Genomic DNA, 26,755 nt, shown 5'->3' with positions numbered 1-26,755 from the left:
TGGCTAAAAATTAAATTTCAACAAATGGTTTATGAGGCAGAGTTTAGCCTTCCATCTACATCCACATACACTGACCTATAAATAATTATTTTTTAAATATTGTGTTATCGTTTATTCTTATTTTGTGTCCTTATAAAAGTTCTGTCTGTTCTTGTTTAGTTATAGATTTCAACAAATAAATAATAATCAAGACATTGGAGTTTTTTCACTGGCTTTAAAGGTCTTAAATTATCAAAGTACAAATATTAGCACATATATACAAATAAAAGATTTAAGCCTAGTTCAGACTGCATGATTTTCACACTCGTCGGGTCACTGCTCTATTCACACTGCATGACTATCTGGGGTATCATTCAGTCACTGCTGTGTTCACACTGCACGATGGTTTGATGACAGAGGAGTTCACACTGCATGACTGAACAAGAGGAAGAGTCGCCGACAACTCTCTCTCTCTCCGGTGCGCAAACTACGTTTCCCAACTACACAAGCGATGTGCCGAGTAAACAACGCGAGATCACACGTGCATCAGACCGGAGTTCTCGCGCGAGATTTGGAATTGTTATTAAAAATGATAAACTGCACAACGTTTGCTTCAAACTGTATGTGCGCTGATTTGTGGAGAAAAAGAAAAAAGATTATGGCAGAAGAAATTGTTGGAGAGAGGGAGCCAGGATTGTGTTCTGCAAAGACAGTTTGAGGTAAATAAACAATTGTGTAATGTGCTGCTGCTGTGGCTGGATGTGCAAATGTTTTGCCTTTGTTTCTGTTTGATAGAATTGTAAATATATCTATTAAAATACTGATATTCTGCTCTATAACTCCTCTCTGAACGTCCTGCTGCCCTGTATCTCACTCTTTCATTGGCTGTCGGTCATCGCCGATATAATTTTCAGTCAGAACGCTGTTCACACAGCAGGAGTTTGAATCGCCGACAGGTCCAGATATTAAACATGCCAAATATCTCACCGGCGTCGGCGACTCGTCGGCGATTCTCTCTGATCGCGTCTTTGATTATTCACACTGCGTGATTGTCACTCGCGTGCACGAGCGCCGATTTGCCTGTGATCTCGGGCATTTGTCGGCGATTTCACAAAACCTGTCGGCGACTCAAAATCGGGGCAAAAATCGGGCAGTGTGAGCTAGGCTTTACTTTCATGAAATACATTTACATTTAACAGGCAAACTCAAGTTTATTTACTTTTTGAACATTAAAAGTGAATCATGTCATGATTGTTTTTTTCAGGCCCACCTGCACCACCAGGAATAAATTATAATTGAGGGATTTTGGAACATCTCATTTGGGCTAATTAATTATGTAACCCTTTTAAAAACAAGCATCTCCCTTTGATCTCTTTTTATCATATACCGGTAATTAAAGTTGATTAATATTACTTTAGACCAAGGGTAATTACAAACAATTTAAAGTGAAACAGGCATGTAAAGTGTAGAAAGTAATAGACATATATTAAATACAATGGAAAATATATAACAAAATAACTTTATGTTATAGACTTTAATCCAATTATGCAAAGTAAAACTAAAGGGAGTAAATTAAGAACTGGGATTGCCAATAGAAACCTGTTGCATTAATGTCATTGAGGGAGACCTCGGTTCACATGAGGAATCTGCCATGGTACTTGGCCCGCAGGTGAATTAAAATAACGTCTGAACGTGTCCCGCACCCTCAGTGCCTCAGCTGATGCCCTGTTCCCTCGAAGACCTCTAATGTCACCCAGCTCATTGCCCTCTGCGCCATCAGAACTGTCAGGCTCTGCACCGTGGTTCCCATTGGCCCTTCGCAGGAAGTTGTGCAAGATGCAAGTTGCCTTCACAATGCTGTCGGCTGTCTCTGGAGCCACTTGCAGACGGCGCTGGTAGACTCTCCAGCACTGGCTGAGAATGCCAAAAGCATTCTCAACTACACGTCGAGCCCTGGAAAGCCGGTAGTTGAATACACGCTGGTCATCTGGTAGGCGTCTTCCAGGGTAGGGACGGAGGAGGAACGTTTTTAAAGGAAATGCCTCATCTGCAACAATAACAGATGGTAACACCCCTAGCTCTGGTGCAGATGGCAGATGAGAAGGCTGTGGAACGTTTAAATTCCCAGTATTTAGGGCCTGTCCCAATAAAGAATTGGAAAATATTCCACCATCGCTGTTGCTGCCTGATGCCCCTACATCCACCACTAGGAAGCGGTAGTCGGCATCTACCAAGGCAAGCAGAACCACAGAAAAGGTTCCCTTAAAATTAAAAAACTGGGAGCCAGAATTAGCTGGTGCCTGAATCACAATGTGCTTCCCATCCAAAGCACCGATACAATTGGGGAAGTTCCATTTTTCAGAGAATCTTAGGGCAGTTGTCTTCCAGAGCTCCTCATTGGGGACTGGCATGTAGGTGTCTTTTAAGGTCTCCCACAGGACATCACAGGTTTGCTTAACAATGTTGGACACCGTGGAAATTCCAAGGCGGAAACTGGCAGCTATGGTGGTAAAAGAATCCCCAGTGCTAAGAAATCTGAGGAATATAAATAAGTATTGATTATTGGATATGAATAATGTACACAGAGTATAAATAAACCATATTTTATGAAAAGTGAAAATTTATTGATCAGATGTGATTAACAATAAAAGGTAAAACTGTCGCTGGGATTTTCAGTTATTCATGTAGTTATACCTGTCATTGTGTGCTATTATACTTTTTTTTTTTTCACCTTGTTATTAGCTCTAATTAAACAATTGGATACAAATGTACCTCTGTAATGTTTAATTAAACTATAGGTCTAACGTTAGTAGTTAAATTCTATTTGTAGTCCATATGCATACAATTTTCCCACTGTGGGACAAGGGACAAATACAATTTGCCTGATTTTATTTGCCTAGGCTACTCACAGTCCCCAAATACTGAAACGGTACATTTGAGTTGGTTTATTTTCTGTGAACGCAATGTCCAGTAGATGTCACTAGCTATTCAATCAACATTAATCTTTGCCATGTATAACATTTCTCGCGAGATTACAGCTCCTGTGGGAGTCAAGGCTACAGACAATGATAACATAACCTTTTGAGTTTTTGTATCCGCGACTATAGAAAGTAAATGTGCTGACGGCGGTACTGTGGCACTTAAATGTTTACATTGTGACTCAACTGGAAACATCGTAATGTCAACACTTGGACTTGACAATCAGTGACTTGATTTTAAGAGGACAGCTCACCTTAAGCAAACTGCCAGACGCTGCTCCGGATCCATTGGTTCCCTGAAGTTTGTGGTTTGTCTCGTCCAAGCGGCAACCTCCCGCGATCTCTCTTGAAGCCAATACGGAAGTAATGTAAACTATAATTCCTTAACTGGCCACTAGAGGCAGGCTCCAGAAGGGAGCAGAATCTCATTGAGCCCCATATTAAAATTCTCAACTTTAAAGCAGAAAAAAACATGTTTACAGCCTGGTACAAATTGTGGTTTTGGCTTATAATGCTAATTTTGATCTTCATGACAACTCTGAGGGGGGTGAATTTTTTTATAACTCATTCGTTTCCGTTATATAAAGCCTTAAGGTTCTGCATAATTAAGGGCGTGGTTACAAGTGGATAGCCATTTATCCGCCGTCTATAGTTATTGCGTCACCTCAGCTCCGCGCACATCCCGCCTTTTTGCCCATTTTCTGTTATCCGGGAGTGACACGTGTTGACTCGCTCACAAGATGGCAACGCCCAGCTCGCCCATACTTTAAGCTTCAGAACGGCTTATCAGAATCCTATGGGTGACGTCACGGACACTACGTCCATATTTTTTTACAGTCTATGGTCTCGTCAGATGCGGTGCCGCTGTCTGGAGGAGCTCCTCAAACTGTCCCACGGACATCCGAAAGTAATTTCGGAACTGCCCATGATACAATTTTAGCTCCTGTACAAGATTGCCATACTCCCCTTCAGACTCTCTGTTCTTTAAGAAGCCCGGTCCTGCAGATTTGCTTTATACAACATTAGAAAGATTAGACCCTTCCTATCAGAACAGGCTGCACAACTCCTGGTTCAAGCTCTTGTTCTCTCCAGACTGGATTATTGTAATGCTCTTCTGGCTGGGCTTCCAGCATGCACTATCAAACCCTTGCAGCTGATCCAGAATGCAGCGGCGAGAGTGGTCTTTAATGAGCCGAAGAGAGCGCATGTTACGCCTCTCTTCATCAAACTGCACTGGTTGCCAATGGCTGCTCGCATCAAATTCAAGGCACTAGTTATCGCCTACAAAACAACCACTGGCTCTGCACCAATATACCTAAATTCACTTGTTCAGACTTACACACCCTCCAGAAGCTTGCGTTCTGCGAGTGAGCGGCGCCTCGTGGTTCCATCCCAAAGAGGCATGAAATCGCTCTCACGGACATTTTCCTGGACCGTTCCCACCTGGTGGAATGACCTGCCGATCTCAATTCGTGCTGCCGAGTCTGTAGCCATTCTTAAAAAACATCTTAAGACACATCTTTTCCATTTGCACTTGACCAATACAGAATAGCACTTACTGATCACCACAGCAACGACCAAAAGCGCACACTCCTGGATCATATCTACGTCTCTCATCCGGATATGTGCCTTCAGGCGGGTATGTTACATAGTTATCATAACTATCAGAATCCAGTGTTCTGTATTTTGCGTACGTGAGTTTTTGTTGTAGATGGCTATTGCTGCTCGTTTAGCTAGAATACAAAACCAACCCATTGGGCCACTGAATCTGCATTAACGACAACAGCTGGGGCAACAGCCTTAGTCCTAATGGGTTGTTATCATAGCTATCAAAATCCAGTGTTCGGCACGTTGCGTACATGAGTTTTTGTTGTAGGTGTCTGTCTTAAAAAAAATAAAAATAAAAAAATATAAAAAAATTAAAAAAATAAAAATCGTTGTGTATTGTGCTAATTAATTGAGATTTCTTACAGCTCTTACAGGTTTTTGGCCTTGTCTGTTCCATTGCTTCTATTACTCTCCCCTTTTTTGTAAGTCGCTTTGGATAAAAGTGTCTGCTAAATGATTAAATGTAAATGTAAATGTAAGATTGGGTGTACCCAAAACCTCCTTTTCGGTCTTTGAAATAAAATTAAAAACTCGTCTTCACTGGATGACGGAAGTGTCCATGTTTTTACTCTGCTGTCGCCGCAAATGTTTTGAAATGTTGGAGGTCAGAAACGTCATAGACATCGCAAATTCGCGTCGCGGCTGATGTGAATGGTTTTGATGCGAACTATTCGCATGCGAAATATTCGCTTTTTCGTGTCGCTTTTTCGTTACGCATCCGGTGTGAAAGGGCCTTTACTCGACTGTATAAAGTTAACTTAAGGCATATACAGACTATGTCTGCTTGGATACTCATAAAGATGGATATGTTGATATACCTTTTGTGTGATTTTGTCCGTTCAAGAGCAAGACTTGAAAGATAAGTAATATTTGCGTGCTGTGAGACGTGTGCGCTTTAGGATGAGTGCACAGAGACAAATCTTCTCACAGTGCGAGCGAGTTCTCATTCGCGTTTGTTGTGATTTGTAATACGTGATGTAATATGCTGTGTGCGTGTACCGGATGTAGTGTGATGTTAAGCACGTTGATACCCAGTAAAGATGTTCCTAACAACCTCTGATGCTGTCCAGTAATACTTCATGGTGGCAGCGGTAGACAACCGTATTATCATCCTCACATTTTGTCTTCCTAAGCAAAGTGAGCTAGCCTAATCGTAAACGAGCATTGACTGTGTGATAATTGCTAATGGTCCAGAGAACACAACACTACACATCAGGGGCGTAGCCAGCGGGCGGCCTGACGGGCACAGCCTGCCCTCTATGATGATAGGCCTCCCCGGTTTATTATACAAATATAATAATATTTGTTAAATAAAAGTTCTATCAATTATTTTAACGTAATTACAAACTTATTATAACATCTCAAATACTGAAATAAATAAAATGTGTTTTTTTTACAGTCTATGGTTTTCGCATAATGCTTGATGAGTTTGATTGACAGCTATGTTAGGCAATTGTCAGGCTGTATCGTGTGATGCGGTTCGAGTGTGACTTCATGAAGTGTGTTTACCTATTCGCTTAGCTTAATCTTTGTAGTTGTGTGATAGAGTAACAGCAGCGATGCTAAATTTTACATATACAGTCTTGTTCAAAATAATAGCAGTACAATGTGACTAACCAGAATAATCAAGGTTTTTAGTATATTTTTTATTGCTACGTGGCAAACAAGTTACCAGTAGGTTCAGTAGATTCTCAGAAAACAAATGAGACCCAGCATTCATGATATGCACGCTCTTAAGGCTGTGCAATTGGGCAATTAGTTGAAATGGGTGTGTTCAAAAAAATAGCAGTGTGGCATTCAATCACTGAGGTCATCAATTTTGTGAAGAAACAGGTGTGAATCAGGTGGCCCCTATTTAAGGATGAAGCCAACACTTGTTGAACATGCATTTGAAAGCTGAGGAAAATGGGTCGTTCAAGACATTGTTCAGAAGAACAGCGTACTTTGATTAAAAAGTTGATTAGAGAGGGGAAAACCTATAAAGAGGTGCAAAAAATGATAGGCTGTTCAGCTAAAATGATCTCCAATGCCTTAAAATGGAGAGCAAAACCAGAGAGACGTGGAAGAAAACGGAAGACAACCATCAAAATGGATAGAAGAATAACCAGAATGGCAAAGGCTCAGCCAATGATCACCTCCAGGATGATCAAAGACAGTCTGGAGTTACCTGTAAGTACTGTGACAGTTAGAAGACGTCTGTGTGAAGCTAATCTATTTTCAAGAATCCCCCGCAAAGTCCCTCTGTTAAAAAAAAGGCATGTGCAGAAGAGGTTACAATTTGCCAAAGAACACATCAACTGGCCTAAAGAGAAATGGAGGAACATTTTGTGAACTGATGAGAGTAAAATTGTTCTTTTTGGGTCCAAGGGCCACAGGCAGTTTGTGAGACGACCCCCAAACTCTGAATTCAAGCCACAGTACACAGTGAAGACAGTGAAGCATGGAGGTGCAAGCATCATGATATGGGCATGTTTCTCCTACTATGGTGTTGGGCCTGTTTATCGCATACCAGGGATCATGGATCAGTTTGCATATGTTAAAATACTTGAAGAGGTCATGTTGCCCTATGCTGAAGAGGACATGCCCTTGAAACGGTTGTTTCAACAAGACAATGACCCAAAACACACTAGTAAACGGGCAAAGTCTTGGTTCCAAACCAACAAAATTAATGTTATGGAGTGGCCAGCCCAATCTCCAGACCTTAATCCAATTGAGAACTTGTGGGGTGATATCAAAAATGCTGTTTCTGAAGCAAAACCAAGAAATGTGAATGAATTGTGGAATGTTGTTAAAGAATCATGGAGTGGAATAACAGCTGAGAGGTGCCACAAGTTGGTTGACTCCATGCCACACAGATGTCAAGCAGTTTTAAAAAACTGTGGTCATACAACTACATATTAGTTTAGTGATTCACAGGATTGCTAAATCCCAGAAAGAAAAAAAAATGTTTGTACAAAATAGTTTTGAGTTTGTACAGTCAAAGGTAGACACTGCTATTTTTTTGAACACACCCCTTTCAACTAATTGCCCAATTGCACAGCCTTAAGAGCCTGCATATCATGAATGCTGGGTCTTGTTTGTTTTCTGACAATCTACTGAACCTACTGGTAACTTGTTTGCCACGTAGCAATAAAAAATATACTAAAAACCTTGATTATTCTGGTTAGTCATATTGTACTGCTATTATTTTGAACAAGACTGTATATATATATATATATATATATATATATATATATATATATATATATATATATATATATATATAAAAAATAATAATTTGCATTACCGCAGGAGAGAACCAATCCATCAGGACGCAGGTAACGTTGAGACTTTTCAATTCCAAGCGCATGTTAATTCTGTACAGCCGGGAACACACCATTATTCTCAATCAGTCATGATAGTGTAGGGGTAAGGTGCACTGCACAATGTTTTGACGCAATTCAACCTGCGGTTCGAATCCGCCTTTTGCCGAACTCAATCTTTTCTCATCATATATCAGATCGGAAATGTATTTTTTTTTTTCAATAAAAATGAAGAACATAATTGAATAGTGGAAATAAAGTGTCTAATGTATGTTGTAACCGCTGCTCATGTTTTGCATGTGGACAGATACTATTTTGTAATATCCCTGTAATATCTTTATTCAGACAAAAAAATGAATCTTTACTTGGAAGATCAAGAAATATCAGATGAAGAAAAACAAGCTAGGAAAATATGTTGTGGCATTGGTGATGAAGGATTAAAACGACTCAATGCAAGTGGGCTTAGTGATGTAGATAAGAGAAAACCTGACACCTTTATCATTAGGACAACTAAAGATAAATGTGAATTTCAGAATCCACAGGCTCCATCTCATGCAATACAGACAAAAACCAAACAAGAGCATTGATGACTTTGTGTCTAGAGCTAGAACTTTAGCACACTGATAAAGAGCTCAAAGAACGTGCAGTTGAACATATCATTGCCAGTACTCCTTTTGATGCTTTAAGAAATGATCTATATAGTAAGCCTAAAGGTCACCCCATTGCTGACGTACTAGCAGACGGGCGAAAATATGAAGCCTTAGCAGCTGATTTAATTATTTAAAAGAAGTTCATTTTTATTATTTTGTCAGTCTGAATTATTTTAGTCCCAGTCCGTGTGCAGCTGCCGGGCCAGGCGGGCCTGGAACGTCAGGTGAAGCGCACAGGCTCGCGACTGGAGGAATACATATGCCTACAGATCAAACGCTTTGGTAAAGTCACACAAATTAAACATTGACCTTCATGTTGCACAAAAATAAACACTGAATGTTGTTGTTGTGGTTTTTAACAGTGGGTCTTGTCAGTGCGTTTTGTGATGTTAGGAATTGTTTTTCTGCGCATTTTCGCACTAACTCAAAACGTGCGTACACCACCTCCTGAGCTGGCGTAGGATTTGAGCGTGCCGTACGCCAACGTCCATATTGATAAATCTCAAAGTCACCAAGGTTTTGGGTGTACGCAAGGTGTACGCTAGAATTTTGGTGTATGCACTTTTGATAAATGAGGGCCAGTGTAAAACACACATGGGTCATTCCTGCCTTTTGTGATGTTTTACATCTCCCTATGTTTACAAAAATAGTTACTTTAAAAACTGACCCATATTGCATGAACAAGCAATGGTCAGAAACTCAGCATGTGTGGGATTAAAGGGTTACTTCAACGCAGGCGCGCAGATGGCACTAGGGATGGGGGGGACATGATCCGTCCCCCGCCCTCACTATCCCTACGAACGAGGCAGACGCACGGTGACACACAATAATAATCTACCGGTCACTACTTTGTACCCACGTTCTCGCTGTTCTATCCACAACTTTCCTGCAAGTCTTAGTGGGCGTCGCCATGACACTCGATTCTTCCGGTTGACGGTATCTCAGTTCCGGTTTAGCACACATAACAGTTATGCTGCGTTCACACCAAGCGGCAACCTCCCGCGATCTCTCTTGAAGCCAATACGGAAGTAATGTAAACTGCAATTCCTCAACTGGCCACTAGGGACAGGCTCCAGAAGGGAGCAGAATCTCATTGAGCCCCATGTTAAAATTCTCAACTTTAAAGCAGAAAAAAACATGTTTACAGCCTGAGACAAATTGTGGTTTTGGCTTATAAGGCTAATTTTGATCTTCATGACAACTCTGAGGGGGGTGAATTTTTTTATAATTCATTCGTTTACGTTATATAAAGCCTTAAGGTTCTGCATAATTAAGGGCGTGGTTACAAGTGGATAGCCATTTATCCGCCGTCTGTAGTTATTGCGTCACCTCAGCTCCGCGCACATCCCGCCTTTTTGCCCATTTTCTGTTATCCGGGAGTGACACGCGATGACTCGCTCACAAGATGGCAACGCCCAGCTCGGCCATACTTTAAGCTTCAGAACGGCTGATCAGAATCCTATGGGTGACGTCACGGACACTACGTCCATATTTTTTTACGGTCTATGGGTTCACACCAGACGCGAGTGACACGAATAAATAGCGCTATTCGCGCGAACATGGACGCGTGAACATTTTGACTCCATTCGCTTCATTCACTACACAACAGACGCGAATTTGCGTCATAGGAGGGGCTTCTGCCAGGCAGCGGCAGTCGTCAGAAGGACGAGCCGAGTTAAGGCTGCTCTCGCTGGGGTTAATGAGTGCTGAGCGCCTGGGTCTCTCACCTCAGAAACCTACTTGCTTCCATAAACCATGCCACATAAACGGACCCGTTTGATACGTTGTCTAGCACCCTTCGCACTCCATTCAATGCCTAACGAGCTTCAAATAAACTCAAGAATTGTGATGTAGAAGTAATATTTATATTTTAATATTTGTAACTGTTGAAATCATGTCAGACATTGTCAGTAGACTTTTTTTTTAATCAACATGAAAATAGATGCATGAACTTCAATTAATTTAAGTGCATTGTAATAAAAATTTACATTTCATTGCTGTAAATTTAATTATTGAGTTTATATAATATATTAGTTTAACCTATTTAAAATATTGCAGTACAACTGTATAATTTTTTGCAAGGGGTATGTTTATTGTTTTCAATAATTTACAGATTTATTGTGTAGCAAGACCGCTCAACCTAACATTAAATAGAGACCTGCACTCCCGAGTGGCGCGGGATCATATTAAATGGTGAATGCGGATGCGGGTGGTTCCGCATAGATATTATTGTGTGCGTGTCGCGGGAAAATAAAGTTATTTTGCGGGACTCCTGCAAAGTGGAAATATCTAACAAAACAAATAACTAGAAACATAAACCTTTATTTATAATAAAATAAAATCGATTTACAGGCGCATGGACGGAAGGTAACTCTTGCGTGGATCATAGGAACAGCCAAGCCTACCAAACAGTGGCAAAATGTGTGCGCCACCGCATAACTCGGGTGAATCGCTTAGTGCTACAGATATTAATAAGTTCTTGTAAGATAGTCAGATCCATGCGACCATCTGAGACATGTGATCATTTTGCCTGAAGCGTTGTTGTAAAAGTCTACTCCTGAATACTCATAATACAATCGAGCGTTTAGCTGATAACAGTACAGACTAACGTAAACCGGAAGTTCTTTACCGGCGTGTTCTACGTTGCCATAGCGATCATGGGAAAGGTCAGAGTTCGGGAAAGTTGTGGATTGTCAATAAACATACGATGCCACCGACGTTCGTTCGTTCGTTCTCTCTCTCTCTCTCTCTCTCTCTCTCTCTCTCTCTCTCTCTCGTGTGTGCGTGCTTGCAGAGAAACTCCGTTAACAAACTGTGGTGAAAATTTTCAAATGTGGAGTTTTTATATTTATAACATGATACAGTCGCAACGTCACACCACCAAGAGTGCTGTTTTTCTGAATAACATCACGGCTGAAAAATGACACTGATTTCATATGACAATCCATAAACAATTCATTAAAATTAGTCACTTACATTTTATATGCAATATTGACTGTTTTTGCTCTATTTCAGCAGTTAAAAAGTTCCAAAGATCACAGCAGAACTAAAATGCATCTCGCAGCAACAGCGTGTTAATTAATAATTCAGCTTTTTGAATGAATCGGTTGAATCAAAGATTCAAGGCGTTTCTCAATGTCAAGGAAGGATCCTCGGAAGCCAGAATTCCAAGGATGCTACGTCATCGACATCTGACGAAGGACTGTTCCAATGTCGAGGATCCTCGGAATTTCAACCAAGGACTGAGTCCTTCGTTCGAAAAATATGTCATATACAGGAAAGGATGCATATGAGTAGCCTTCGCGCACTTCGCATTCTCAAATCACCCACAATCCTATGCGCGCAGCTTTGCTATCTTCAGACATTCCCGGAGTCGGAGCGTGAATGGGGCAAATATGCTTGTATCGGGGTTTGTAGATGGGAAGGAAGGAGGCGGGAACCGGCGAACGTTCAACAACTTTATAATAAATAATAAACAAAACGAAAGTAACGCGGGCGACTGCACGCACACACATAATAAAACATAAACAAACCATAACATGAAGTCCAGACCTAGTCCTCTCTCGTCTTCCACGCTCCTCCAATTATACTTCGGTCACTGCCGTGAGCCGAGACCAGTGTGGCGATCAGCTGCCGCTCATTATCACTCCACCGGCCAGCTCTCACGGACCCTCACCTCGCTGCTTGCCAAAATGCTTTTATTTACGTTACCAAACATTTGTTATAACCGTAGAAAATATAAGTAAAGTTTAACGTTTAAATGCCGGTACAAATTACTACTACAAATAACGTTACACATAACGTTACTGATGGCCAACGGACCTTTTCACTGACGCAATGACGCAATGACGTGCACTTGCTAGCCTGTTCCATTTGCGTGTTCTCCGAATGCTAAAGAGGAGCCTCGCCTAGCCTCTGAAGGAAGTGACTTGGAAGGATCAGTCCTTCTAAGGAAGCATCCTTGACATTGAGAAACACCTAAAGTGACCTGTTCGTAAACGACTTGAGTGAATCAGCCGTTTCAACGAATCGACTCAATGACTCATTTACTAAGACGGTCACCTACCACCACCTACTGGCGGTTACGTTTCATGTATAAACATTCTTTCCAACATTCTTATTTGTAAATACAAAAAATATTTAAAACAATTTCAAAACATTTATTTAATGCAGTTTTAATTTTCAGTGTAAATTATTTAATTTGATCAGGAACAAACAGCCCTACATGGTCTTATTCTAATTTAATTTATTAATCAAATTTAAGAAAATAAAAGGAAAGCTGAAGCAGACAATATTTAATAAGAGAAAAAAAATGCCCTTTATAAAAGGTAAAAACATCACAAATTTGCAGATTTAAATATGACAAAGCTGAGAATATTGCTTCAGAATAAATTATATTTAAAATAAATAAATAAATAAAAAATTCTGAACAAGCTAATTTTTTACTCGGACAAGTGAATGACAGATTTACTTGTCCAAAGGACAAGCACCTGAACAGGCTTAATGTCGAGCCCTGCTTTATAAATGTATAAATGCCACATAAAGACAATGAAGAGACAAAAAAACAATCACCTTGTTTTTTCAAAAACCAAACAATGTAAGTATCCTGTGCTAGGACTTTCCCAGATGTGGCAGGTTAGATTTTTTTAAGGGGAATAGCTAGCCTGACAATAATGGCAAGAAGGCTTTTGCACTTAGCAAACACAGCAAAATGTGGAGTCCATAACTATGCATTTATGTGAGTGGACAGAGGCAAATAATGAATGAACACAAAAAGAACACAAAAAGAATGGGATACATCAAAAAATGTATCGTCGTCAGGAAATAATGTTTTATCTTATCATTTAACCCATTGTACTGTATATTGAGTTCACTGTCGTGTAAGCCACTATAAAAATAATTATAAGTAAATTTGTGTGGTGCAAGGTTTATGCAAACAACAAATAAAGGCCTACATAACCCACCCCCCCCCCCCCCCCCCAGTTACAAAAATTTCTATCTGCGCCCCTGCTTCAGCGATTAGCACATGGCTTTCTATCAGTAGAAACCCTGGAGTATATTCGAATGATCGTGCTCCCGTGCTGATTCATCTTATTTATCACGATGAATGTAATCTGACTATTGCGTTTGTGGTATGACACTCCCTCTGCGGCTAAATGCCATTATATTGAACAGACACATTCAGTTTTTAATTGTAGTGTCTGTTCTCTAACTGAACTGATTTTGTGAAAATGAACATGGTGGTAAAGTGATCCAGTAGCGGTGGCTTTGGGAGTGGCCTCGTAGGGCAGAGAAGCATTCTGGGAATTATTGTCTTTCATCCCCATGAGACAGAAAGCACTAAATTCAAAAATAATTTCACACTTCTACTACATTATTGACCCAGTTTAAATACAGATTCATCTTTCCAGCCTTAAGTAACCAGAATATTACCCTCAATCTGACCCAGGAGAACTGGTTAATCACAGACAGATCTCAAATATGACACTTATCTATAACACATACTGTCCTCTCAAATGTGTTCAGTTCTGTGTTTTCAGTCTTATTTCCTTTTAAAAAATATTATTTTGAGAAGTAAATGTGTTCGAGTCTGTATGCCTGGAAAGAAAGTAGTTACCCTGATTTTGAGGATGATAGAAACAAATATTTTCTAGACAACAAATCATCACTCACAATTCAGGATTTGCAAAATGTATTTGTCAGATATTGTTGCATACTTTGTTAATAGAAATGAATGATTTTCTTTGTTTTTAATTCAGTTAAAATTCAGTTGATATTGCGTTTGACAAAATATACATTTCTTTAATGTGTGCCATCATTGATTATGTCACAAGTTCATAAATCAAAGTCACATCAATACAGATAAAGCGAAGCATGAGGCAAGAATGAGTGAAGAAAGACTGAGAATAAAAACCAACCTGTTTGATCCTCAGTATCTTCATGTTTGACTCTGAATGTTTCTTCAATCTTCACGTCTTCACTCTTCTCTTTAATAAATTCCATCTTTATAACAGTGCATAACGTGGATCTCAGTCACTTCACCATGAGTTTTTCTGTGTTTGGATACTCTGTCATGTTTAAGATGAGAATAATGAACAGAACGAAAAACATCCAAACTAAATCTCTTGGTGCGTCTCAATCAGCTCTAGTTCAGTAGTCAGTGCACTGGTAAGGGAGTCACTACGTTTACATGGACAACAATACTTTGATATTAATCTGATTAAGACAATACTCTGATTAAGAGGCTACCATGTAGACAGCGATTTCTAATTACCTTAATCTGATTAAAGTCATAATCTAACTACACATAAATCGGATTAAGACATGTGGAGTATGCCTATTTTAGTCGCATTATCAGAGACATGTACACACCTTAATCTAACTATTAATGTCATGTCGGAGATTTCCAGGGCTCTCAAGTCTCACGCATTGGGCGTGAGACACACGCATTTCAACCCGTTCACACGCTCACACGCCACACCTTGTATTTCTCACGCAGAGAAATCGCCAGGGTAACACGCGCGCTGTTAGAGGAATCAAGCGAGTTCCCCATAAAGTTATGGCAAGCCAGAGTATTCATAATCGCCTGGTCGGACGTCTGATTGCACACTGACGCGTCAATAGCGCGCGTTTTCACAGCAAAACGCGCGTTCTCGACGTGCGTTTTGGCATAAAAACGCGCGCTCTTAACGTGCGCTTTGGTATCATGGAAAACGCGCGTCGAAAACGCGCGTTTTTGTGTACCAAAACGTGCGTCCTTGACGTGTGATTTGCTATTAAAAACGCGCGTTCTTGACGTGCGCTTTGGAATGACCAAAACGCGCGTTTTCGACGTGCGTTTATCTTAACAAAAACGCGCGTCAAATACGTGCGTTTTGCTTCAGAAAAAGCGCTCGTTATGAACGTGTAAACGGGTAAACCCAACAGGCAGTGCAGAACGTGTGTTTGAAGTGTCCACCGGGCGAAGAGAACGCGCTCTTTCTTTAGTGTTCTCAAGCTTGCATGTCAAAAGCCTGTTCACTCCATAGGGCTTGAGTCTGTTATGCTTTTGTCTGCTGTATGTTTAGGACTCTATTATTATCATTAAACCCAACCAAAATAACATGGAATTATTATCGAAGATAAATTTGACATTGGATTATTATAACTCAACAGTTATAATCCCATCTAATTCATATGAAATATGCATATGAAAACGTAAAACTTGTATTTAAAAGTGGGGATGACGTTGGATAAATAGGCCCATACCTAGGTATGTAAGGATACAATAAAATACTACACCACAATTATGATCAGTTTAGCTATAGCTACAGATCACTGATATAGTTGCCTGTCTGGATTTTTTTTGGTGGTGTAAATATAATTTATTCTGAAGCAGTATTCTTATGCAAGTTTTTATCGGAATCAGCATATTTGTGTCATTTGCCCACGATGTTTTGAATGTAATAATAATAATAATAATAATAATAATAATAATAATAATAATAATAAGTAAGAAATGTTGGAGGGAAATGATTTGACTTTTGAACCGCCAGTGGGTGGCGTCAAAAGACCGTCTTAATGAGTAAGTGATTCAAACGATTCGTTCAAATGGATGATTCACTCAATAATGAGATGTTTATGAATAGGAAATTACTACATCGCTGGCTTAAATTAACTCCAAATAGGTTGGAAATTAAAAATCATACACACACTTACAATAATAATAAAAATGTGAACATTTAGTAATAAACAATTTAATGTCCATTGTTTAATTATTACTAATTAAACCTAATAAATGATCATTTCCGACATATTTGATGTTCATTATAAGCAAGCAACAAAGTGATTTTTAAACAACTATTGAGTTAAATAAAACTGCTTAGCAGGTTGGGCAAACATTTTACCCAACCGCTGGGTTAAAACAACCCAATTGCTGGGTTTGTTCATTTTCATCTCAAATTGGATGACTTTTTTTTAAAGTGTGTTTCTAAAACGTGAATGCATGTCATGAATATGAACCAGGCCTACTTGTAATGGACTCTTGTACGAAATCCTTCACATTTCAAATAGTTATGGTATTCAGGAAAACAGCACTCAGGGTCATGTGATGCTGCTTAACTATATCAGATGTTATGAATATAACCTCCACATTTTGACATTTTTACCACAGCACCTGTTGAGTTTGTGTGTGCTGCACTCATTTGTTTTTATTCCATTATGAGCACAATCTTGTTAACATCACTACACTATATATCATTTGTAATGTATATATATAATTAATGTAGGCTATATGTCAAACTTATCTGACCACTTGTATTTTTCTCGGAGGGTTAGTGTTGTTGCTGTAGTGCTTTGGCTACTGACATGATGAGATTTTTTTTTCATCACCTCGGACAGCAATTACAAAAAAAGTGTAATTATGCTGTAGGTTTCAGACCAAATATGATTTGTGTCACAAAATCTGAACACAGAAATCATAATTTTGACGTTCTGGTTAACCTGAACAGAAGCAAACCCAGCCTATATTACCTATATATACACATGTGCGTCTCAATAAGTTAGAATGTTATGGAAAAGTTTATTTCAGTAATTCAACTCAAATTGTGGAACTTGTGTATTAAATAAATTCAATGCTCACAGACTGAAGTACTTTAAGTCTTTGGTTCTTTTAATTGTGATGATTTTGGCTCACATTAAAAAAAACAACAACAACGAAACATCAATTCCCTCTCTCAACAACTTAGAATATGGTGACATGCCAATCAGCTAATCAACTCAAAACACAATGGTTTCCTGGGCCTTGGAAATGGTCTCTCAGTTTGGTTCACTAGGGCACATAATCATGGGAAAGACTGCTGATCTGACAATTGTCCAGAAGACTATCATTGACACCTTCACAAGGAGAAGAAGCCACAAACATTCATTACCAAAGAAGCTGGCTGTTCACAGAGAGCTGTATCCAAGCATGTTAACAAACAGTTGGGTGGAAGAAAAAGATGCACAACAAACCGAGAGAAATGCAGCCTCAAGAGGTTTGTCAAACAACATTGATTTTAAGAATTTGGGTGAACTTCACAAGAAATGGACTGAGGCTGGGGTCAGATCAAATGCCACCACACACAGACGTGTCAATGAATTTAGCTACAGTTGTAGTATTTCTGTTGTTAAGCCACTCCCGAACCACAGGCAATTAATATGTATTCACACAATCCACACAAATGTATATATTTAAGAGAAATGTGATCTATGTACAAAATATTTTTATATTACATTTTAAAATATTTTATGAATGCCACACCACCTACAATGTGTCGGTTAAATAGCCTATAAAGATTTAAATGATGGCTGTAATAACTTGTTTTTATGACCGATTTATTTAAACATTAACGAAGGCAACTCCAACAGAGTAATTACAAATATAATGGCTATAGGCTACATATAAAATGCTATGCATTTTTAATAGGAATCAAAGTCTTTCTCAATTTTCATATTCTGTCGAAAACAATTTAAAAGAGAACTGCAACTTTTTTTATCTCACAATTCTCACTTTATGACACGTAATTGAGACTGTAGATAATGCAATTCTGAGGCAGAAAAGTCAGAAATGTTAGAAAAATTAGCAATTATAGGCTATACAAAAAAGATAGCATTTTAAAAAAAAGTTGTGTGGTGGAAAGCATCGCCTCAGTTCAGGTAGCATGGATCAAGCGTGAACTGATAAACTCTTCCTCTTTTCTAAATTACAGCAGCAAATAAAAATGAATGAACATCAGAGGGAATTCTGACATATATGCAAAATACCGAAAATGCATTGTGTTTCTAATCGATCAATCTGTGTTTAAACCGCATGAAGACAGTTATTTTTAAAGTTATTTTTATTTATTTATATTTTGTTGTTATTTTCATTCATTCATTCATTCATTCATTCATTCATTCATTCATTCATTCATTCATTCATTTAAAAATAAGCTAAATTCTGAAATATTTGGAGTCTGGGGTTTTCCAAAAGGTGGAGCTTATATAATTTCCTATTTTCTTTAGACTTTAGTAATTTTAGTGCGGTTTACACAAAGCTGGCGTAATTAGCCTACGGTTGAGCATATGTTATAGACAATAATTTATATGTAGGCTATATTGTGCTATGTTTGATGATTTCAGCCAATGATTTGCCAGAGAGCCTACACTAAACGACCCAATAACGTTTAAGTACTATTTTTGTTGTTTTTGTTTTACCTTAAGACTCTTTAAAGCTATGATTTTATAAGTTTGATGAAATAGCATAAAATATAAATGTATAAACTCTTGTGGTGAAAACAGCAATGCACTGCTAGTTTAGTTTGCAGAAGCACTGCTAACCTTCATATGTTTACAAAATTGCATGCATGAAAACATAATATATTTTAATGATTGTTTTAGTATACCATGATTAATTATGCATATAATAACCATAGGTAATATAGCCTAACCTTAATTCCTTTCCAAAGATGACTTGTACCAATAAATATTCAAAATGTAATTATATATAGTGTAGTGATGTTAACAAGATTGTGCTCATAAAGGAATAAATATGAAAATGAACAAACCCAGCAATTGGGTTGTTTTAACCCAGCGGTTGGGTAAAATGTTTGCCCAACCTGCTAAGCAGTTTTATTTAACTCAATAGTTGTTTAAAAATCACTTTGTTGCTTGCTTATAATGAACATCAAATATGTCGGAAATGATCATTTATTAGGTTTAATTAGTAATAATTAAACAATGGACATTAAATTGTTTATTACTAAATGTTCACATTTTTATTATTATTGTAAGTGTGTGTATGGTTTTTAATTTCCAACCTATTTGGAGTTAATTTAAGCCAGCGATGTAGTAATTTCCTATTCATAAACATCTCATTATTGAGTGAATCATCCATTTGAACGAATCGTTTGAATCACTTACTCATTAAGACGGTCTTTTGACGCCACCCACTGGCGGTTCAAAAGTCAAATCATTTCCCTCCAACATTTCTTACTTATTATTATTATTATTATTATTATTATTATTATTATTATTATTATTATTATTATTACATTCAAAACATCGTGGGCAAATGACACAAATATGCTGATTCTGATAAAAACTTGCATAAGAATACTGCTTCAGAATAAATTATATTTACACCACCAAAAAAAATCCAGACAGGCAACTATATCAGTGATCTGTAGCTATAGCTAAACTGATCATAATTGTGGTGTAGTATTTTATTGTATCCTTACATACCTAGGTATGGGCCTATTTATCCAACGTCATCCCCACTTTTAAATACAAGTTTTACGTTTTCATATGCATATTTCATATGAATTAGATGGGATTATAACTGTTGAGTTATAATAATCCAATGTCAAATTTATCTTCGATAATAATTCCATGTTATTTTGGTTGGGTTTAATGATAATAATAGAGTCCTAAACATACAGCAGACAAAAGCATAACAGACTCAAGCCCTATGGAGTGAACAGGCTTTTGACATGCAAGCTTGAGAACACTAAAGAAAGAGCGCGTTCTCTTCGCCCGGTGGACACTTCAAACACACGTTCTGCACTGCCTGTTGGGTTTACCCGTTTACACGTTCATAACGAGCGCTTTTTCTGAAGCAAAACGCACGTATTTGACGCGCGTTTTTGTTAAGATAAACGCACGTCGAAAACGCGCGTTTTGGTCATTCCAAAGCGCACGTCAAGAACGCGCGTTTTTAATAAGCAAATCACACGTCAAGGACGCGCGTTTTGGTAGACAAAAACGCACGTTTTTGACGCGCGTTTTCCATGATACCAAAGCGCGCGTTAAGAGCGCGCGTTTTTGTGCCAAAACACACGTCGAGGACGCGCGTTTTGCAGTGAAAACGCGCGCTTTTGACGCGTCAGTGTGCAATCAGACGTCCGACCAGGCGATTGTGAATACTCTGGCTTGCCATATAAAGTTGGCCCTGCCACACACCAGTTAATCTAATAAAAATAGAGACCGAACAGCCAATCATAAAATAGATTTGCTGTATCTGGGTAAGATACAGATATTCCCTCCACCCAAGAACGTTTACGTTCTGATTCCAACGTCACATTCTGTGATTCACGCCACGGCCTCGCTCATTGAATCAAATGCTCGCTGAAGTACCGTTAGTTGGCAACTAGAAGCCCCGATGACAGACGCAGAGACACAAAGATAACGGTGTCAAGTTAAGTTTCTGACAGCACTTTGTTTTCTGTTCTTAATCCCTCAACTAAACTTAAAGGAAGCCTTGTCTCAATCATGATTTGCATGAAATGCATTTTGCTATCGTACGTTATTGCGCTCTCACTCAGTGAACATCTGTGCTCTTCTGCACTCGTGAATGCGGTGATGGACAGCTGTCCTCATTCGACTGTTTTGGATGTGATTTTTTTTTTAAACTAACTTTCATTAATTAATTTATTAAAAGTAACTCCATTTTGTAAGATCATTTTCATTTAAGTAATTCCAAACATCACGAGGCAGACGACATTAGTGATCAAATACAGTCGAGTTATTAACCCGCTCCACAGCACCACCCAGTGGATTTAGTTAAAACTGCGAGATTTAGAGGGATTTATAATGGATTCACTGCATTTAGGCCAGCGAAGCAATATAGTAAAATTTCAATATTATTTTTATTTTTCGAACATTAATTACGGATCAAATATATTCGTGCTCACCCCTATTTATGGAAGCTGAAGTGTAGCGATATAAAATGTGCAATGCAATATGTAAAATGGCAATGCATTTCAAAATTTACATTTATATTTTCCATGCCATGTGTGCAACATTTGAAGCAAAATAATAATTCAAATTGAATAATATCATTTACATTTGCTATTTCCTACACTAGTTTTAACATAAAATTTAAACATAAATTGTATATTGTAGGCTAATACTTTATATAAGTAGCAAAATTAAAATTAAAATATATTACAGAAATAATTAGATGTGTTTAACATGTTCAAGCAATTCCAAAAATTATGCCACATCACCGCACTAGCCATTATTTTTAATGGAAAGGAGACATAGGTATTATTCAAGCTAGTGTTGTAGTCAAGACCACCTAAACCGAGACCAAGACAAGACCAAGACTTTGAAGGGTCGAGACCAAGACAAGACCAAGACTTTGAAGGGCCGAGACCGAGTCAAGACCAAGACCAGTGCATGTCCCAACACTTATGATAAAATGTGGAATATGCATATGATTGGCACTTCTCTCGTATGTGTGGGTGTGTAAGTGTACCATGAGAGAAGTTTTGATCAAATAATCAAAAGGCATTGCAGCTTCAGAATTAATATTTTTCTTCTATAAGCAAATAACACTTAACTTTTCGTCAATGGGAGGCACTGAAGACGACGTGTCCATATTGTTTACAGTCTATGGTGGACACAAACACCAAAATGACACTAACAGAGCTTTGTGTTTTGTTTTGTGAAAAGTGCTCAATCCCATTTTAAAACTCAAAGTTCCCTAAGAATGCTAATCTGGATGAGGTATTAATCTCAGACACAGTCCATTATGTCTTAAATGAATGTGAATAACAGGAGGTGGAAGATGTATCATACAGATATGCATTAGTATGCTGCTTAAGCAAATTATTTTACGTATGTACATATTTTTCATTTACAAATTGAAAATGTTATTGTGCAGCTTTATTGTGCAACAACAAGGAAAAGAAACCCTGTACTTGCATTTTTTGATTAACTACAGTTTGATTTAACAAATATTTCACATGTGCAGGGTTTTGGGTCAAAAATGGTCTTTGGTGGTGGCTGACACACACACACACACACACACACACACACACACACACACACACACACACACACACACACACACACACACACACACACACACACACACACACACACACACACACACACACACACACACACACACACACACACACACACACACCATTTTTTTTTTTAAATGCAATGAAACAATCATTTTTTATTATCTTATGTTATATCTCATATTATGTATGATCTCTTATCTTGATGTTTCTTTTGTTCCAACAGGTTGAATTGTTTTGGTATATAATCATATCAATATTAGAAATAGCATTAACAGTTAACAAATAGCCACATTTTCTGCCATATACAATTTAATAAAATGATCCGCTAGCTAACAAACAGTTTTGTTCTGTTTTCACCTCACTCCAGTCTAAACTAAATGATTTTAGACTATTTATTTTACTACACATTCAACATACATAAGCTGAAATACTGTGGATAGTTAAAACTAATAAATCTTACTCTCCACTCTTGCTAAATTGGGTAAGCGCACTTGTGTTCTCATTTCTGAGGTGTTCTGAGTAAATGATTAAACTGATTCGTTCAGTTCATTGTTGAACAGATCAGTTCTTATTACCGTCGTTAAAATGATTCGGTTCAAATGAGTCATTTGGTCGTGAATCGGACAACATTAGCAGACCCGTTGTGTGTGAATCACGGCTGTCAGAACATCGCGGAAGGTTTGTCACACAGAAAACACTTCATAACTGGATAGAAATTGTTTCCTATTTATTTAATGTATGATTTATGTCAGCTGTTTAGCTGGTCAAACGTTTTTTGAGCGCAATTCACACCGAGCGGTACTTCAAAACAGTTGTCCGAACGCGCAACGTTCAACATGTATTCGGTTTTCTGAACTTTTGATTTAGCTTAATATGTGAAGTATCAGAGAGAGCTCATGTGCTTATTTTGAAGACAGAGAGTGCGCGCAGGGTGGAGTTCTCTGCTCTTTATATGCCTTCAGCTGTGGTCTTGACCGGTCTTGAGACAAAATCCCGAGTCATCGTCGCCCGAGACCGAGACGAGACCGAGTAAAAATGCGGTCGATACCGAGACGAGACCAAGACCTTTAAAAAGTGGTCTCGAGACCGGTCTCGAGACCAAGACCGATCTCGAGTACTACAAAGCATTAATTAAATTTTGCATGGTGGCAAAACATTTTTTTTTTTACATTTTGTTATTTTAACTGAATTCAGAAATGCTTTTGAAATTAAAAACTTTGCTTTTAATAATACATATTTGAAATAAAGACTGTTTGGAGTTGGGTGCTCCGTTACCTAAATCCACAGCCTTTGTTGTTATTTTGAGTATACACAAATAAAAGTAGACAGTTTATAATTATGTCTTGTACTTAGCCTATCTGTATGGCTAAAAAATGATGGTGTATTGGTGTGGGAGTTGTTTCCGCTGTCATAAAGAGAGGAAAAAATACAACCATAATGATATAGCAAACAATAATCATAGGCAGCTTGTGTAAGATTATTTGAGAGTAAAATAATCTCTGTTGTAAACCACAGCTCACTTCAGCGCGACCCTGCTCATGTTAAGGTGCCACCAACCTCTGGGCTGAAGGCCTCAAAAACCTGCTACCAACACCAATAAACAACTAACCTCTCTCTCTCTCTCTCTCTCTCTCTCTCTCTCTCTCTCACTCTCTCTCTCTCTCTCACTCTCTCACTCTCTCTCTCTCTCTCTCTCTCTCTCTCTCTCACACACACACACACACACACACACACACACACACACACACACTAATTAAATACATATTTATTTTATTTGTACGAATTTGTCATTTTTCATATCAGACCCCCGTACCCAGCCAAACCCACGGCCGAAATCTCACTCTGAACTCAGTTCAAAACTTGAGAGCCCTGGATTTCACCGCATTTTGTGACAGGACACACAACGTTACGCACAACAGGGAAGTGCAGAGGGGAGGCTTTGTGGGTTCGAGCCTCTGCCCTTTTTGAAAATTAATCAAAAGTGCCCCTTTCAACAATCATCGATAATATTGTGGGCAATAAAACAAAATTGGAATTATAATTAATATAACAACGTGTGCAAAACAGTAACAAATGGCGGAAAAGTCGCGTTTATCTTTTATGTATCTGTCTGAAATGTCGTTGCCATAACGCGTTGGTATGGGCGGTGTGTGTTTCGCTTGACTGTTCATTGTGAACACTGCGTCCTCTCTCTCTATTTTTATTTTTGTTGTAATTATTATGCTCATTGTAAAAGTAAAATACAATAAGTTTGTATCTGTAATCGCGAACCAGATGGGTCATTCAGTGAACGCCTGTGGCTCGACGGCAGGAAAAACAATCCAAAGAGTCACGATTTTTAAACCTTTTTCATCATTAATCAAAGATATTATCATAAATGTAGGCTGTCAATAAGGAGGAAAGAGGGTCAGTGTCTCTTCAAAAAAAACAGAAAGAGACAATACATAATATTACAAAAATAAATCAACGTAAATGTAGATATAAAACATTATAAAACACATGTTTTGTTATACTTCTTAAAGCCCCACTTGGCTACTTTTGCTCTCGGGGTCCCCCTACAGTTTGGAAAAAATAATGTCCTCAACTACTGTCGTAAGCGCTGTAATCCTACAACAGGGGATGCCATCGCGCGTGCATTTGTTGACATGACAACCCTGATAGCCCTGAACTAGTGATGCGTGGGTCGTCTCATAACCCGCGGACCCCGTATGTCTATTTAATGGTCGCGGGTGCGCGGCGGGTTGTAAAAATATATACAGTGGTGCGGTGCGGGCCAAATAACTTCATAAAAGCGTCCCGCGGGTCAGCACTAACAGTTCCCCTGAACACTGCAAGAGGATTTCGAGTTCTTCTGGCGGCGCGTGTGAAATGTCTTCATCCCAGGTAACGTTACAGTCAGTGGCATAGGCTTCAGCATGTCATATGAATATAATTTCATGGCTTTTATTTTTTTCAAACGCCAAATAATCACGATGCTCACTTTACAAGCCAGCGTCATTATAGTAGTCTATTGGTTACCGTTTTACAGAATCTATATGATACTTCAGTTCAATGTTTGAGTGGTAGCTCACCGTAACAAGCAGGACAGCATCGGTCGGGCACGCCTCCTTCAGCTCACGCCGACGAGCAAACGCTGGTCACATTTTGATCCTAGTCCTGCCTTTAATCCCATCACTTTTTCGTTTCCTCTTATTGCTTTCCTCCAACAAAACCTTTTCTTTCTTATGTGTCTGTGCTGCTTCGGACATGACTATATTATCCGACGAACAAAGTTGTGCTCGCACGTCTGAATGTAAGGAAGTGTGTGTGTGTTTGTGGAAGTGACGTATATGCCGTAAAGCAGTCGAATTTTGTAGTTCTTTTTGTTCTCGGGTTACTACCCGAAACCCGAAGTTTAAAAGTACGATTAAAAACGATACAGACCCCATCAGGCTATGAGAGACGTGTCATTCAACCTATTGTAAGTCGATTTATCATCACAAGAGTCTTAAAAAATATATTATGAAGGTTGAAAAGTTACCTAGTGCTGCTTTAATGTAAAGTAACACTGTCCAACAGCGACACCCGCAGGTGAACTTACAGCGGGTTTCCTGAGCCCATAAAATTAACGCACCTGCCAAAGTCACGCTATGATTGGATGTTGGAGAACATAACGTGGCATTGGGGACGTAATGACGTGCCATAATCGATCTATGTTCTATCACATGTAAAACGGGAACATGAACGGAGTACTCTAAAAGCAACTCATGTAAACACCTTAATCAGAATATTGTCTTATTTAGAATAAGGTCAATAATTAGATTACTGCTGTCCATGTAAACGTAGTCACTGTGAGAGTTTATTGACTTCAATGACCTGCTGAGAATAAAACACTAAACGTGAATAAAAGAACACAGATTATAGACAACTCATATTTAGGCACGTATGTTTGACATGATTATATTGAATGGAACATTGTCAGTTGATTTGTAGAAGTTGTCATTACACATGTTTGTGTTGTTGTTCTTGTTCACTTACTTTGGTGAACTGCAGGTGACTCGGTCTCATTGATTCAGTTGAATCTGAATTGGTTTCGAAAAGCTCCGTTTCTCTATCATTACTGGCCAGAGAGCAAACAGCGATTTATGATGAACTGACTCACAATATAAAGAGCAAAATGAGACGCACCTTTTCTGTGACTCTCGTGTTTTGCGCACAAAACTGTTCATTACTTTATTTATGCACTTAATTCGAACAAACTACGTTAGTTACTGTTAATTAAATATATCATGCTGAGCTAAAAAACATTTTTTTTAAAACTTCTCTATAAAACGGTCTTAACGGGTTGTATTAATTTAAACGCTTTAAATTATTAAACACAAACCTTTCATCAGCAGAATCACAGATGCAGATGCGCGGCGCCACCTTATGACGTCATGTCGCCACAC

At 38.6% G+C, this 26,755-nt stretch overlaps 1 protein-coding gene across 1 annotated transcript in view; it reads right to left on the bottom strand.

The window, feature by feature from the left end:
* LOC137075824 (zinc finger protein 721-like) overlaps positions 1-14,668 on the bottom strand; it is an 83,831-nt gene extending 69,163 nt beyond the window's left edge. The window contains exon 1 of the mRNA XM_067444777.1: positions 14,436-14,668. Within this exon, the coding sequence (XP_067300878.1) occupies positions 14,436-14,520 (85 nt within the window). The 5' untranslated portion in view covers positions 14,521-14,668. The remainder of the gene's footprint in view (positions 1-14,435) is intronic.
* Between the last annotated feature and the right edge of the window lie 12,087 nt (positions 14,669-26,755).

Source organism: Pseudorasbora parva, chromosome 5 (assembly GCF_024679245.1).
Source record: "Pseudorasbora parva isolate DD20220531a chromosome 5, ASM2467924v1, whole genome shotgun sequence".
In the NCBI taxonomy this organism is placed as follows: Eukaryota; Metazoa; Chordata; class Actinopteri; order Cypriniformes; family Gobionidae; genus Pseudorasbora; species Pseudorasbora parva.
Note: the sequence above shows the minus strand (reverse complement) of the source record. Positions and strands in the feature narration are given on the sequence as shown.